The sequence below is a fragment of the Hippocampus zosterae genome, chromosome 4, assembly GCF_025434085.1.
Source record: "Hippocampus zosterae strain Florida chromosome 4, ASM2543408v3, whole genome shotgun sequence".
In the NCBI taxonomy this organism is placed as follows: Eukaryota; Metazoa; Chordata; class Actinopteri; order Syngnathiformes; family Syngnathidae; genus Hippocampus; species Hippocampus zosterae.
The window spans coordinates 28,060,995-28,076,365 of NC_067454.1; the positions used below are offsets into that span (position 1 = coordinate 28,060,995).

A 15,371-nucleotide genomic window follows, 5' to 3' on the forward strand; every position below is an offset into this window, starting at 1 on the left:
GTCCCGCATGTTTTCCAAGTCTCCCTGTTGCAACACACCTGATTCAAATGAACAGGTTCAATGTCAGGCCTCCGCAGAGCTTGCTGATGATCTGTTTATTTGAATCAGGTGTGTTGCAACAGGGAGACTTGGAAAACATGTAGGGCAGCGGCCCTCCAGGGCCTGAGTTTGACACCTATGCAATAGGTGAACAGGCTAGCTAGGAACAGACTGGGAACAGTGCCAGATTGGGTATAAAGGGAGAATCCCCGAATTGCTCAGTCGTTCACAAGCAAAGGTGAGGCAAGGTTCACCTTTTGTGAACAACTGTGTGAGAAAATTAAAATGATAAATTCTAAACATTAAATATAGTGATAAATCAGAACTAAGTTGATAAATAGATAAAGGTATTGAAATATCCATTATGAATACAAGAGAAAATTGACACAAGAGTGCCAGGGTGTGGATGTATATAATCCCGAAAAAAAAAAATGTTGTAAAAATATCACGGTGAAGGGTAAAGTATGAGCCTTAATGGAGACTTCTTCTTACTTTTTTCTTTTCTGATTGATATAAAAATAATTTAGTAGATATAAACACATAACGGGGTAGGACTAGATAAGTTTTTTACTTTATCCTACTCCCTTGAACATAATAACTGTGTTGAATGAAGACTGATTTCTTTCTTTTTACTTTTTTATCAACGTTATTTTCTGTCAAATTATTACTGTATATGTTTTATGTTCAATAAATAAACAAACAAACAAACAAACAAACAAGAAAATAGTCGAACAGTTTAAGGGCAATGTTCCTCAGCGTACAATTGCAAGGCATTTAGGGATTTCATTATTTACGGTCCATAATATTGTCAAAAGGTTCAGAGAATCTGTAGAAATGACTGCTTGTAATCGGCAAGGCCAAAAACCAACACTGAACGTCCTTGACCTTCGAACCCTCTCTGCCATCAAAATCCAATATCAATATGAAAACGACATCACCACAAGGAACACTTCAGAAAACAAAATTAATGAATATGGTTTTGTAAGTGCAACTTAAAACTCTACAATACAAAGCAAAGGCCATTTATCAACAACGCCGGCTTCTCTAGCCCTGAGCTCATCTAAGATGGACTAATGCAAAATGGAAAAGTGTTCTCTGGTCTGACGAGTCCACATTTCATAACTTCTTGGGAAATTGTGGATGTCGTGTTTGAAACCCTCCTTTCAGTAAATCTATGTAATGTAGAAATATACTGCTCAAAAAATAAAAGGAACACTTAAACCACAATGTAACTCCAAGTGTTACCTTCATTATTTTTTGAGTAGATTATAATGTACCGGTAATATGAATGTAGAGCAAATAAAGCAAAATCAATAACTATTATTGCTGTACAGCATTTTTTAAATAGGTGCCAAAACTAATTAACCGGAATAGGCGAGAATGAACAAACACAACATGAGTTGTTATTTTTATGTGTTGCAAGGAACAAATATATCACAGTTATTGTCACGTTGAGCCCGAGGCGATGAGAAATCGCCTCGTGCACAACAGAAAAAACGAGGTGGATCCCAGGAAAAGGCAGACACGAAAAGATCTTGTAAGAAACAAAAAGGGTTTTAATAATGAACAGAAAGAGCCCGACAGGGAAAAACGGTAACAGAAAACGCTGGTCAAATAAGGACCAGGAAATAAGGAAGAGAACCGAAAACGCTCGCGAAACAATAAAGAGCGAGGAAGTACAGAGATCGGAGAACTAGAGCAATAACAATTTGGTCGCAACGCGAATAAACGATGGTAGTGGCCGTAAGGCAAAAGGGCAGCGAGAATTATCGAACGACGAAAGTAGCGAGAGAGAGCAATGGCACGGTAAGGAATTCTCCGGCAGTGAGAGGACTGCCGGAGTCTCTTAATAAAGGAGGGTAATTAGCCCGAAATTACGAACAGGTGTGCAGAACAGGCGGAGGAAAAAACCCGCCACCTGCTGGCGGGCACGCGACGTGACAGTTATGAGGTACCGTATTTTCTAGACAATAAGGCGCTTCGGATTATAAAGTGTACCTTCAATGAATAGCTTATTTCAAAGATGTTATTCATAGGTACACTGCATTACAGGAATAGAAGCTACAATAGTGGATGCGGTTGTGCTATGCATCCACAAGATGGAGCTATGCTAAAGGGAATACAATACAATTGAATACAGCTTTATTTATATAGAGCAAAGCCATGCAGAACTGGTCACAAACATATACATTAAACTTATAAATACAAATGGTATTATAAAACAAGAAATGAAAGACTAAAGTTATGAAGACGCTTCAACAAAAAGGCAGGCAAACCTCGTGGGCTCACATCCACAAGTGGTTAAATATCCTAAGAAGTCTTGTTTGTCTCCTTCTTCCTTCGTTTAGTCAGTAATTAACTATGCTTTTGGTGTTATCTTCGTTTCATAATGGCTGTGTAGAGCTCACAAAGTAGTTGTCTGTTTGAGTGTGTGTTGACGAATGCACATTTCAATTAGTGTTGGGCAGAACCATTTCGGTAGTAACAGGTTCCTGCTAATAATCAACGTTAGATAGGAACACAAACAGGGAAACAAGTCAATGGGGAATGTAGAGAGACAGTGACGCCACATATATGGTGCTTCGGACTACAGGGAGTACTAACGGCGTTTGGGAAAATGTAATGCTTTTAGGTGTGCCTTGTAGTGCGGAAAATCTTCTATTTGCGGTTGATCAAATTTATGAGATTAGCATTGGAAACAATGTAAAATAGGGTGCGTCAAAGTAACATCACTGGCAAACTCTTAAGTCTGAAAAATGTGTCTGTGGGGATACACTGTATTCGGAAAGTGTTGACCGAGTCTTATTTGGTGTGCACTTGGTCAATCCCTCCTTATCCAAGCCGCTTAGGGTCTCAGGTGTTCTGGAGCCTATCCCAGCTGACTGCGGATGTGCTAAGCACTCAACCACCATGCTGCCAGCGTGACCTTGGTCTTTCGAGAAATTTCGAGGATATGATTTTTTTTTTTAAAGTACAGTCATGAATGTGGAACATTGAGAACATTCTTCCTAAGAAGGAGAGTCTCTGTTTTTTTTTAAATGGCTGCGCTTTTGTTATGGCCTTCACAAGGATCCAACCGATGTGTCCTTGGTTTAAGCTACCTGACAAGAACAACATCCGGGCATTCAGTGCATACTTGGTTTATTCGTACTTTCAAACGCAACAGTACTTGGGCAGGGACTGAGGAACTTTCCTGAGATCACAAGGTCTGAAGAACAGATACAAATGCCAATTGAGAAACAGTTAGAGCTTTGGCAGCATCTTGTGGCCAATATATTAACAACATATTCAGCTCACCAAAACAGCTTTGTATCATGGGTGTGGTCAAGTGTATTTATGATTTACATAATGTTGAGCACTTTTATAAAGTTACCTCGAGATATACTGTGTATATTTTTTTTAATCCATAAAATTGGCTGCCATTTAAGCACTTCCCGGATGACCGAGCTTCCCATCCTCAGACAGAAATGTTCTGCTGCTGGTATCTGTGATTTTGTTCATTTGGTCACAATTCACAGCTCACGATTATGGATGAGGATGGGAATACGCGTAGATTGACTGGTAAATCCATAGCTTTTTCCTTCAGATGACTTCCCTCTTCCACACAACAGAACTCATGCAGAGTCCACATGGTACAGATCCGTCCCTCAATTTCCCACATCAGAGCCCAAGCCGAGTTTGACTAGTAGGGAGTCTCACTCATGCTCCTTCCCTGCCATAGAAGTGGTGTTCATCACCTTGAGCCAGCTTCTGTACGGGGCCATAGGGCCTGGCTACCAAACGCACCACTGTGCCACATCTCCAGGCCTGGCTCCAAAGGGGGCTCAGGTGACCCGCAGCCACACAAAGTGATCCGTTTTTGTTTTTCATCAAAACATGTTTTGAGCTGTGCTTTGTCTGGCCCTCACCTATGACCCTTTTGTCATTGGCTTATCCTATGAGGCGCACAAAGTCCACTTCAATTGGATTTTTTGGGTGGGCGGCGCAGTGACCGACTGATGACTAGGGCTCCACCGCCATGATTCTTTTAGGCTCATACCAATTCTGATATTTGTCAGAGAAAAAAAAATCCCTAGACCGTGGATGTCCAACTTTTTTTGACCAAAGATCTACTTTTCAAGCAGCCAACCTCCCGTGATCGAACCATCAACCTCCCGCACGTGCATGCATACACAGAGGCTCGCACGCATGCGCGCACACACATACCGTAATAACCAACAGCCATAACAGATCCCTACATGGATGAAACAGAAAAATATAATAGATCCAAGAGTTTGTGAAAAGGAACTCACACTGGCTACATTTGTAAGAGACCTGGCACAATGGGGCAGTGACCCACTTTAGTAGTGTGTTAAGTGTAGCAAGATCACGATCATCGGTCACGCATACCATTTTAAAATCTATAAATATATATGTTGAAGGGGGTGTGGTGACGATTTGGCCTGATCATGTGTAAATCTACAGTTTCATATTTGTACATATTGTCATCACTGTATCATTATTTATCACTGCCCACCCAGCTATTCAGTATACAGTATTTAGAAGTCCTGACTAGGAGCGGCTAGTGAGCTCGCAATTGGTGCAGAAAATTAAGGTTAGAGTTTTGAAAAGTGCTTTGACGACCGCTTATATTTAGGTTTAAAATTTGTATTCCCTAATTATAATATTACATACCATATCTATGCATGGAACAATGTAGTGAAACAAGACAACATGCTTTTTTTAAACCACACACAAACACAATAAAAAATAATGAAGACAAAGTTGGGGTTAGTATGTTGGCTTGGCCCTTGGCCATTATATTTCATGCTCATTTGTAATATAACAACAAATTGTTTGCAGCCACTTAGTGTATTTATCAGAGATTATTATTTAAGTAATGACAAAAGACAACTCCCTTGGATTTCTCTAAATCTCAATGGTTTATGTATTTATTTTTTGACAGAAAAGACTGGATCAATGTGGGCGTGTGCTACCCACAAGGAACCACCTTTGTTGTCATCTCAGACATTCACAATCGCCTGACCAAACAGACCCGCAAGACAGGAGTCTTCATGAGAACCATGCAGAGGGAGAAGATCAACCACTCACACCTGACCAGAAGCTATTACTACTGGGAGGAAGACACAGGGTCAGACAGATAGAAAGACACACACACAAATATGTTAAAATGTCTTTTTTGTTATGAGATGCTAAAAATGCAGTACCGGTACTTTTTAGGAAAATGAATGTTGTGGAACAAATGATGCTTTCCACAACAATGCACCAAACTAAATTACAACTATAAAAGGGAAAAAAGGTGCTACAAAGAAAGACATTTTAATCTTATGAGTACACAGCTGACAAATGAGTATTAATAACAATACATTTTATTTATAAGCGCCTTTCAAGACACCCAAGGACACTTTACAATAACAAAAAACACAAAACAATACGGGTTGAGCAGCGGCAGCCAAAACGCGCCAGCGTTCACTCAACCTGTTTAAGGTGGTAAAATCAGTTTTGACTTTGGATTTTGTTATCATGCAAGCCTGAACCGTGATGAAGATGTGATACGCAATAACTGAAAGACAATATTTGACATTTCTTACGTTGCAAATTACCAAAAGATGGAAACTAGAACTCATCAAATATAATGTATTATTTCCATGATGCAAGCAAGTGTGTTGTGTTTCTTGTTATGCATGTATTCATAAGGCTGTGGCCCTAAAATACATGTTCGCTTCTCAAACCGTGAGACCATGTCAAAGACACTGAACCCAAATTGGCTACCAGTGGACCTGGCAGCGCCCCCCCCCCCCCCCCCCCCATGGCAGCAGCCTCCCATTGGTGTATGAATGTGTTTGTCAATGGGTGAATGTGAAGTGCTTCAGGAACTAAATGATGGAGATGAAGCGCTATGTAAGTGCAGTTCATTTACCATTTCCGATTTTCATCAACTCCCCCCTCTTTCATTAAGAAGAAAAAAAAATTAGAATATTCAAAATTTGATAGAAACACACAATCCCATTTCAACATTTCAAATGTTTGACACCTGAACAGCAATAAATTCATAAAAAGATTCAAACCTCAATCATTTCCAAATGGCTGACAAAACGGTGTCCACCCTTTTCTCGCCATGTTGTCAATGTTAGCAGCGCGCGTTAACCAGCTATGGAAGTCACTAATTGAAAAAACTAGAATAGTTTTATTTTTGCATCATGGAAAAATCTGTGTAACTCTTTTGCCCGAGGTATTTGTATTCATTCATTCATTCATGAATGCATTAAATTGGAGTAGCATTTGTATGCCAGAAAATAGCCACAGTTACAGAATGGCCATTGTTTTCAATCACATGTCAATACCTCAAAACAAACCAACGGTGTTCCTGTGTTATGAAATGGTCAAACTGTGGTGTGTGTGTTGCAGGCTGCTGTTCTTGAAGGTTCAGGCTCATAATGACAGGGAGAAATTTGCCTTCTGCTCCCTTAAAGGATGTGAGAGGATAAAGATAACAGCTGTCATCCCTAAAGGCAGTCCACCCAGCAATTGTATGGCTCGGGCATACCCAAGACACGCTGAGCTGCCTGTCGTAGACATACCGATGCCCAAAAAGATCCCAAATGACAGACTGGTGAGAGATGGAAAGAATCTAATTCAAGCTCAAAAGTATTGAAATGTTCAAGTTGTGATATATTTTGGAAAGTCTGATCATGAACATGTTTGCTTTGCTCACTGTGGTTTAGCAAACTCAAGTTGATCATTAACGTGGACTGAGTTTGTCATAGAGACTGTGACTAAACGAGTGCTCTTGTTTCTTTCAAACAAAGTAAAGACTCAAATTAGAGGACATAAAAGCAGAAGATAATGTTAATGTATGATCTTAGTTACTTGATCTTGGTGAGTTTTTTCAAAGAAATACTGATATCCACTTTCACTATTTGCTGTCTCATTGAGGCGACTGGATCTCTCCCAAATGTCTAAATTGTTTCAGAATATTTTTCTTTTGTTTGTTTCAGCATTCACCAGAGCACTTACTGGAAGTCAAACTGGAGTCCTATAACACTCGGTTCTTCCACATCAAGGAGGACTTTGCCTTTTCTGAGGTAATCATTTTTTTCAGCCAGTCCTTGGTGTTGGAGAGTGCCCTCACTGCCCCAACTTAAGATGTGCATTCACTGCAATTGTCATGCCTGTTCAGCTATGCACGGCGTTTTAGTTCACCTGCTTACAAGCTAGACCACTAGAATGTGCAACTGGCTAATTGAACCCTAAGCAAAAAATAAACATTAGTGATGATGGATAAGTAAACCACATACACAAACAAACCAAAAAAAGACAACAACAAATTCCCCCATTGTGGGACAAATAAAGCATATCTTATCTTATCAATATCCAAGACTTTACCCGCTTATCCCCACTCAGTATCAAGTTTTTTATAGGCCAGGTAACGGCGATTGAACACACATCTTCCACACACAAGCGGCCGCTGGCTAACTGTCTGAGATGTTCACTCGGACCGTTGACAAAGGCTTGACGCAGGAACAGATCGACTTTCGCTGCCGGCAGGAGGTGCAGTTCTCCACGAAGCCACTCAGTGTGTGCTTCCCACTGTCACCCGACCTCTGCAACCTCTGCCGGCCTTTTTATTGACTATTACACATTACAAGGAATATATCAGAAAAACACTCCCATCTTCATTAACATGACACACCTCTGGACAGCCCCATTGGGTCATTGGTTAAATCTTTCTCTCTGAGGTACCATCTGCTCGGGTCCCTTGATCTCTCTATGCTTCCATTGTGTGCAAGATGCTCTGAACACAAGCATTTCGAGGTCAATCAAGCATGTAACAAGATGAAAGTTGAAAACATGACAACATTGACTTTTTCTATTCTAACACTAACAAACATTTCCTCTCCGCGAAACATGCCCACTTGCGTGCCCTTTTACCAGTAGCAGCCAATTATCACAACCTGTGCGATTGCCCTTGACGGACCAGCGGAAGCGAAAAGAGGCGCACATAAAATAACCCAGGAGTTGAACAATGTACCTGGTTCTGTGTCTGACACCTGCTTCTTTAATCGTTTTAATTCGTTTCAATCAAGTTGGGTGTTTTCAGCCATACAGTGAATGTACAGGGGAATCGATGAAAATACTGCTCCTGACAAACAATGATTTCCTACAGTGGATGCAGAGTTCCCAATTCGTTTTCCCTTCACTGCACTTGTCCAAAGTAGGTAAACAACCAGCTGCAGTGCAGTGGAAAATTATTTGCCCCCTTCCGATTTCTGGGTTCTTTGCATATTTATCACATAAAGGTTTCAGTTCATCAGCCCAGTTTTAATATCACACAAAGACAACCCAATGAAATGCAAATTGCAGTTTCTAAATGCCACTCCAAAACCTAATTTTATTTATTTATTTTTGCCATTCAGAGGTGGACTTGCTGATGTGTTGTTTTTAGACAGCAACATTTATTGTCCCATCAATCATGTCAAGTTGTCCTGTCCCCAAAGCAGCCCCAGACCATGACACTTCCACCGCCATGCTTCACTGTTGGCATAATGTTCTTTTTATTAGATGCTGTGCCATTTTTTTCAGCCCAGACCTAATGGGCTACACATCCTCCAAAAAATTCCATTTTTGATTCATCGTTCCACAGAATGTTTTTCCCAAAGTCTTGAGGATCATCAAGATTTCTTATGGCTAATGTGAGATGAGGCTTTGCGTTCTATTTGGACAGCAGTGATTTTTGCCTGGGAACTTTCTCCTGGATGCCATTTTTGGCCTGTGTCTTTCTTATGGTCGACTCATGAACACTGACCTGAACTGAAGACAGCAAGGTCTGTAGTTCTTTAGATGTTGTTCTCGATTCTTTTGTGACCTCCTGAAAACATTGTCGTCTTACTCTTGGAGCAATTTTAGCTGGTCGACCACTTCTTGGAATGTTTGCCACTTTTCCCGGTTTTCTCCATTTGTGGGAAATGGCTCTGACAGTGGTTCACTGAAGCCCCACAGTCTTAGAAATGGCTTTTTAACCTTTTCCAGACTCATAGATTTCAATAACTTTAATTTTACTTCCTAATTTCTTCTTGAATTTCTTTGGATCGTGACATGATGCATTTGTTTCTTGAGATCTTGTAGCCTCCCTCGCTTTGTCTGACAGATTGTATTTATGTGATTTCTTGATTCAACAAAAGTGGTGATAGTCAGGATGGGTATGACCTGTAAAATCGAACTCTTTCCCAAAACTGTCATTAGTCATCGTTAATTTGTGATTTAACGTGGGGCGATTACTTTTTCACAGAGAGTCAGATATGTTTGATTTTTTTACCCCCTTTGGTAAAGGAAATTATCATTTAGAAACTGCATTTTGTACTTTCTTGGGTTGTCTCTGCGTGACAATTAAATTGGTTGGATAAACTGAAATTGTGTGTGTGATAAATATGCTAACAACACAATCAGCAAATACTTTTTCATAGCACTGGATGACTCATAAATAGATGGATAGATGGATGGATCAATGAATGGACAGATAAAAAGTGGTAGAATTAAATAAAAATCCGCATTTTCAACCTCGCAGACATTCTTCAATGAAGCGTTACAACAAATATTGCATCTTTAAAACCCAAACGTGGCTGTGCTGTACAAAGACAAAAACAGAATCATGACATGTAAATATGACCAGAACAGGAAATGTCCCATAAATAAGATCCGTCATTTAATGACTTTGACAACAAAAGGAGTGGCTTTGTACACCCACATAGCCTGGGCCTTTCTTAAATTGGGCCTCAGTGTTAGTGATTAATCCAAGTGAATTTTGCATGAGTCATGAATTCATGCAAAATGAATTTTGCATGAATCTTTATGAAAAGCGTACCAACCATTCAGGGAGTTTCAGGTGCCTCGCTCAAAAGACAACTCTGTCGGCTCATCACACTGAAGGCCTTTTGCCCACACCCCGCTAAAAATTGGCCCCGATGAAATTGATTTTTCTAGATTCAAAGTCTACCAGGGAACCCCATAAAACAGGTGCCCCGCGCGAGGGCATTTCGGTGCGAGGGTGTCGGGTTTCGGCGGGTTTCGGCGGGTGTCGGCGGCGACTCTGGACGCGCACCGGTATTTTGGTGTCTTCAAATGTTAAGTAGCGGCAGTGGAGGAAAAAATCCAACCAGACCTACAATATCTGAGGAATTATTCACGGCTTAGTAGCTTGACTGCTCTCCTGTAACTTCAATGACTTCACGGGGTAGATAAAATCGTATGGAACCTTCATACACGTGCGTTTACGCAGGTCAAATTTGCCTCATGTAGTTGTGAATTTCCACCTGGTAAGACTTTTTCCTTTTTCCATTTCTTAACGACCTTCTGTATTAAGATAAGATATGCTTTATTCGTAAATTTCCCCAGTGTGGGACGAATTTACGAATAAAGGATATCTTATCTTAATACAGAAGGTCGTTAAGAAATGGAAAAAGGAAAAAGTCTTACCAGGTGGAAATTCACAACTACATGAGGAATTTCCACCCGGTAAGACTTTTTCCTTTTTCCATTTCTTAATTTAATTTCTTAATTATCATAATTTATTCACAAATATTTGCTAGACATGTGTCGCAGCACTTGAAACAGTTGACGGACTTGCCAATGACAGGTGAATGGCAGAAAATTGTACCAACCTGAAGATGGCGTGCAGCTAACCGTCATCGATGGGCATGACGGGAAGGTGGTGGACAGCAAAGGCTTCCGGAACTCAATCCTTCAAGGTGTCCCCGCGCAGATAAACAACTACATCAGTGGACTGAAAGATGGGTAAGATCGGGTTTGGAAAGACCCCAGCAACAGCAAAACAGAAAACTGAATAACATTTGATTTGTGAAAAAAATGGCAACTGGTTAGCACCTCTCAGTGCAGAAGTCACGGGTTCAATCCCGGCTCCATCCTCTCTGTGTGGAGTTTTCATGTTCTCCCTGTGCCTGTGTGGGTTTTCTCCAAGTACTAAGGTTTCCTCCCACATTCCAAAAACATGCATGGCAGGCTGATTGAACACTCAAATGTTGTCCTTCGGTGTGAGCGCGGATGGTTGTTTGTCTCTGTGTGCCCTGTGATTGGCTGGCAACCGGTTCAGGGTATCCCCCGCCTACTGCCCAAAGACAGCTGGGATAGGCTCCAGCACACCCCGCGATCCTTGTGAGGAGAAACCGGATCAGAATATGGATGGCTGGATTTGTGAAAAATGTTCGATGTGAAATGAATACTTTCCTTCGAAAACTTTGGGGAATGTGGTAAATTTGAGAGACTTTTTAAAAAAGTATTATTATTTCTCCAGTTCTGTTGTTCTCCTGACATCAAAAGGCCGTCTGGTCACGAGAGGTCCATGGATCAAAGCACTGGAGCGACTTGGAGCAGATTCAAGCAAGCTTCTGAAAGGTAATTTCTCACCACAAAATTGGATTTCTCTCAGTGGGACCTTCATGTTCACCAGAATAGCAGTCAACTAATGTACAGTTAGATGGCGCTGTTTCACTTTTGACTTTAAAAAAAAGCCAAACCGGAGCAACGGCATACATGCATTCATTTTTAAAATGAAATGTAAGTAAAGCATAGCAACTGCCCATACATGTCTCAGGTGATGAATAGACATCACAATTCAAGCCAGGTATATTTTATTTATACTGCGCCAATTCAGAACATGATATCCCAAGGCACTCCCCACACATTAAAATAAAAAAATAAATACCTCCAAATGCATCCAGACAGACCAGGGCTCCAGACTGTGCTGCATTTTCCACTAAAATTTGAATCAAGAGAACTAGATTTTTTTTCATAATTACTATTTTTGGATTTTGTTGCTGACAATCTTCTGCTCCACACTTAACACACACTTGACAATTTGTGGCCCTAAATCGTCTAGTTGCGCTCCTAAAATTTCAGGTTAGGGGCCACTGTGTTCCGGATTAAAAAACAAAAACAAAAACAAAACAAAGTTAGTCTGGAACCATACAGAGGCAGGGAAAATCTGTAAGGCACAGGTGTCAAAATCAAGGCATATGTCATATGGCCCACCACATCATTTTATGTGGCCCGCGAAAGCAAATCAAGCATATCAACTTCCATGCTGCTTGCTAAAGTCTGAACCAAAATTTCAAATTGTCATATATAATCCATAATAACAATGTTTGAACAAGCCATTATTACTGACTTCTGATTTCAAAACAAGTTATCCATCAATTTGTTGTTCTCTGTGTATGTAATATGTGGAGGTGGTTGAACAAAATTCACAGTCATCGCGGCGCTCCAAGGGGAAACTACCATGTGGCCCGCGACAAAAATGAGTTTAACAACCCTGCTTAAGGAATAAACCACAAACAGAATTGAAACTTATGCGCTGTTTCGCAGCAAGAATCATTTGTATTTTGGATGAAGAGAGGATGTCAAGTAACCGGAGAAGCCTTGACAGGGTTTGATTGGTTTCTCTTTGACTGGAGAAACCATAACAAGCTTCATACACACGAACAGGCCAGAGTCGACACAAATTCAAATCCAAAAGAAACTTGCTACGAGAAGGCAACAATCCTCAGTTCTCAAACCCTCTCCAATGATTTCTTTCTGCAGATAAATTGGCCTTTGTGGGCTTCAAGGGCTTGTTCCACCCTGACTGGATTCGACTGGAAGTGGACCCGGACAGAGCCAAGATCCACCAAGTCCTGCCGATCCCAGTGGTCCACAAGATGAAGCTATGAGTGACGGGCAGAAAGAGAAGGACAACAAATCGGCTATGTGGCTGCAATATAATGACAAAAAAAACAAAACAAAAACACAAAAAGTGCACACACACACACACACTCACATATTACAATATGCATTGAATGCAGACTTTGTTGGTCCAGGTCCAAGTTGGTGTATTTTTGAAGAGGAATTGTGTGTGTGGGTGTGTTGAGAGGGAGAAGCAGCATCCACGATGACTCGACCACTGCTTTAAACTCAACATTGTCCCGCTTTACTTCTGCTCCTGCGGAACCATGGCGCACTCTTCATACATGAACGGGCAAGTCGTGACGCTGTACTTCTATATGTTCTATTATGAGCACATTCGTCATTATATCGTTAGCCTCGCGTTGAGTCCTGCTGTTAAAACGCCTGGGCTGTAACATAGGGTAGTTTGGTGTAAACATGAGCTGATGAATCATCTCATATCCCGTCATGTTCGTCCTGCATTTCGGCAAACGTGTACCCGAGGACAGTCAAGGTTAGAGGAGGCGTGCAGGTCCAAGTTGAAAGCCGTTTGGCTGTGCGAAAAGTAAAAGGGAGAAAGCTTAAGAAGCCGGTCAGATGACAGTGGCCACGCATTTCGGGTGGAAAACCGCAGAGTTCAATTGATGGCTGGAACGAAACCATCCACATTTATTTTTGTCAAGCTGACTATTGCTTACGGAGAAAGACAAAATATTTCTGCATTAGATTATGTACTTTTCATTTAAAAAGCACTTATCTGCTAGGTTTGCGTCCTGATCGCTGGCGTTTCTTGTTGGCAACTTTTCGCTGGGTTACCATGTCAGACAGACACCCCTTTAACCTGGGAACCAATGTACTCTTTTTTTTTTTTTTTGTAACATTTGATTACACTCGAGCACTTGAACTTTGTCATTGCTGCACTACCGACAAACATAAGTATTTTTTAAAGTATATTCTAAAAATTAACACGTAAATATTACGAGAAAGAAAATGGTCATAATCGTTGAGGAGAGAATACAGATTGGTGACACATTTACTGCATCGGCTGATTGGAGCGCACAACTGACGGGACAAAATAAATCATCAAGGGAGCCTGTCAAGCGTATGTCATCTGCATCACTCCATGAAAGTAATGTTAAAGGTACTGGCGAAACAGGGTGCTAAATCTCCATGTTAAAGGAAATTATTGAGAAGGGGGGGAACGATATTCCTTGTTAGCATCCAACAGCAGGTTGTGTAGTTGTTCTTGTACCTCGTGTTTGTGAAACATCTGTCTGTACTTTATTGTTGAACCAGCAAGAGGCCCAGAACACAATGATCCACTAAATGCCAAATGAGTTGTGAGTTTTTATGAGGTCGTTTTCTTGTTTAAAAGTCCAACAGAAACATCTGTTCAAATATGGACCCTTCCCTTTGCCGAAATAGCTGGTCTTTTTTTGGGGGGTGCAGGAGTAACTCTATGTTTCATATGTTTGATGTGTTTTTAGAAAACCACAGATATGACAGATACTTTATACTTATTTATTGTACAGACTTCACCAATCTAAATCTGCAAGGGACGTCACGTCATCTGAGCTGGATGCTTGTTAACTGTCCTGTGGGTATGTCACGTGTAGAGATTACCGAGCCGCCTTTCAACCTCCTGCATCGGAATTGTTCACTGTCAACAAAATGGATGTGTCGTACACGTGATTTGAGCTTGTAAACTGAAAAAATAAAAAAGTTAATGTTTGAGACTTTTGTACAGAAATAAATCATGCTGACAAGACATGTTTGAGTGGTTTCTGGTTGTTCACAGTGGCAAGAACAAAGAAACAATTGAAACATTTCAAAACTGGGGTAGGCTAAAAAAAGTGACAGGACAGCGCTGGACTTGCAATTTAGTATTCATAATTTTTAGGAGGTCTTCCATTTACAGATTCTCTTTATGACGGTTCTCAATCGTGTCTGAACGATATGTCTGTAAAATGCTTGGGTCAAAATACGAAATGAAGTACATTTTATAAGTATAGCCTAGGATATAAAATGTACTTTTTTCATACTAAATTGGAACAAATTAAGTTTTAAAACTACAAGTATCTGTATACTTTCCAGTACAGGCCAAGCATCCTTCTGTGAAGATTATTTAAAAAATATCATATTTAACAAGTAAATACACCGTCTCCAATTAAGTATTAAAAAAAGTTTACTTTCATCAACTACTTTTTGCTGAGGGTTCATGACGACCAGGTCCTCAGCGAGGATGTTACCAAGAGGCGAGTGGCTCCTGCTTGAGAAACGCAGTGTTGTAGGGAGGATAATAGAATAATTTTCAGTTACCCGCCCCACCCACCCCCCAACCCCACTGCGTCAAGCTAACTCCGTTCAACAACGTAAATCTGTCCATTAGTGATGGGAATTCCGGCTCCTTTTAGAGAGTCTTTTAGAGGTCTTTTGAATCGGCTCCCTAAAAAGAGCTCCCAAATGGCTCCTCAGTTTTTGTTGTTGCTTATATTAATTTAATACCAAAAATAACGTAATATTATGTGTAAAATTAAGTACTAATGCAAAAAAAATAGACATTATATCATATATTTATTATTTATATGGCTTTATTTATATTCTTCTGAACATACTCA

The 15,371-nt window shown here is 40.5% G+C and overlaps 2 protein-coding genes and 1 long non-coding RNA gene across 3 annotated transcripts in view; 2 read left to right on the top strand and 1 right to left on the bottom strand.

Annotated features, from left to right (window-relative positions):
- The window catches only part of cemip (cell migration inducing hyaluronidase 1), a 162,005-nt gene extending 147,484 nt beyond the window's left edge, over positions 1 to 14,521 (top strand). Inside the window, exons 24-29 of the mRNA XM_052063842.1 lie at positions 4,985 to 5,170; positions 6,448 to 6,652; positions 7,038 to 7,124; positions 10,673 to 10,830; positions 11,348 to 11,448; positions 12,634 to 14,521. Of these exons, the coding sequence (XP_051919802.1) occupies positions 4,985 to 5,170; positions 6,448 to 6,652; positions 7,038 to 7,124; positions 10,673 to 10,830; positions 11,348 to 11,448; positions 12,634 to 12,761 (865 nt within the window). The 3' untranslated portion in view covers positions 12,762 to 14,521. The remainder of the gene's footprint in view (positions 1 to 4,984; positions 5,171 to 6,447; positions 6,653 to 7,037; positions 7,125 to 10,672; positions 10,831 to 11,347; positions 11,449 to 12,633) is intronic.
- The window catches only part of mex3b (mex-3 RNA binding family member B), a 286,203-nt gene that overhangs the window by 24,540 nt on the left and 246,292 nt on the right, over positions 1 to 15,371 (bottom strand). The window lies entirely within an intron of this gene.
- Positions 1,986 to 2,999, top strand: LOC127599847 (uncharacterized). Its single transcript, XR_007962197.1, has 2 exons — positions 1,986 to 2,356; positions 2,725 to 2,999. It is a non-coding gene; the product is annotated as an uncharacterized LOC127599847 (long non-coding RNA).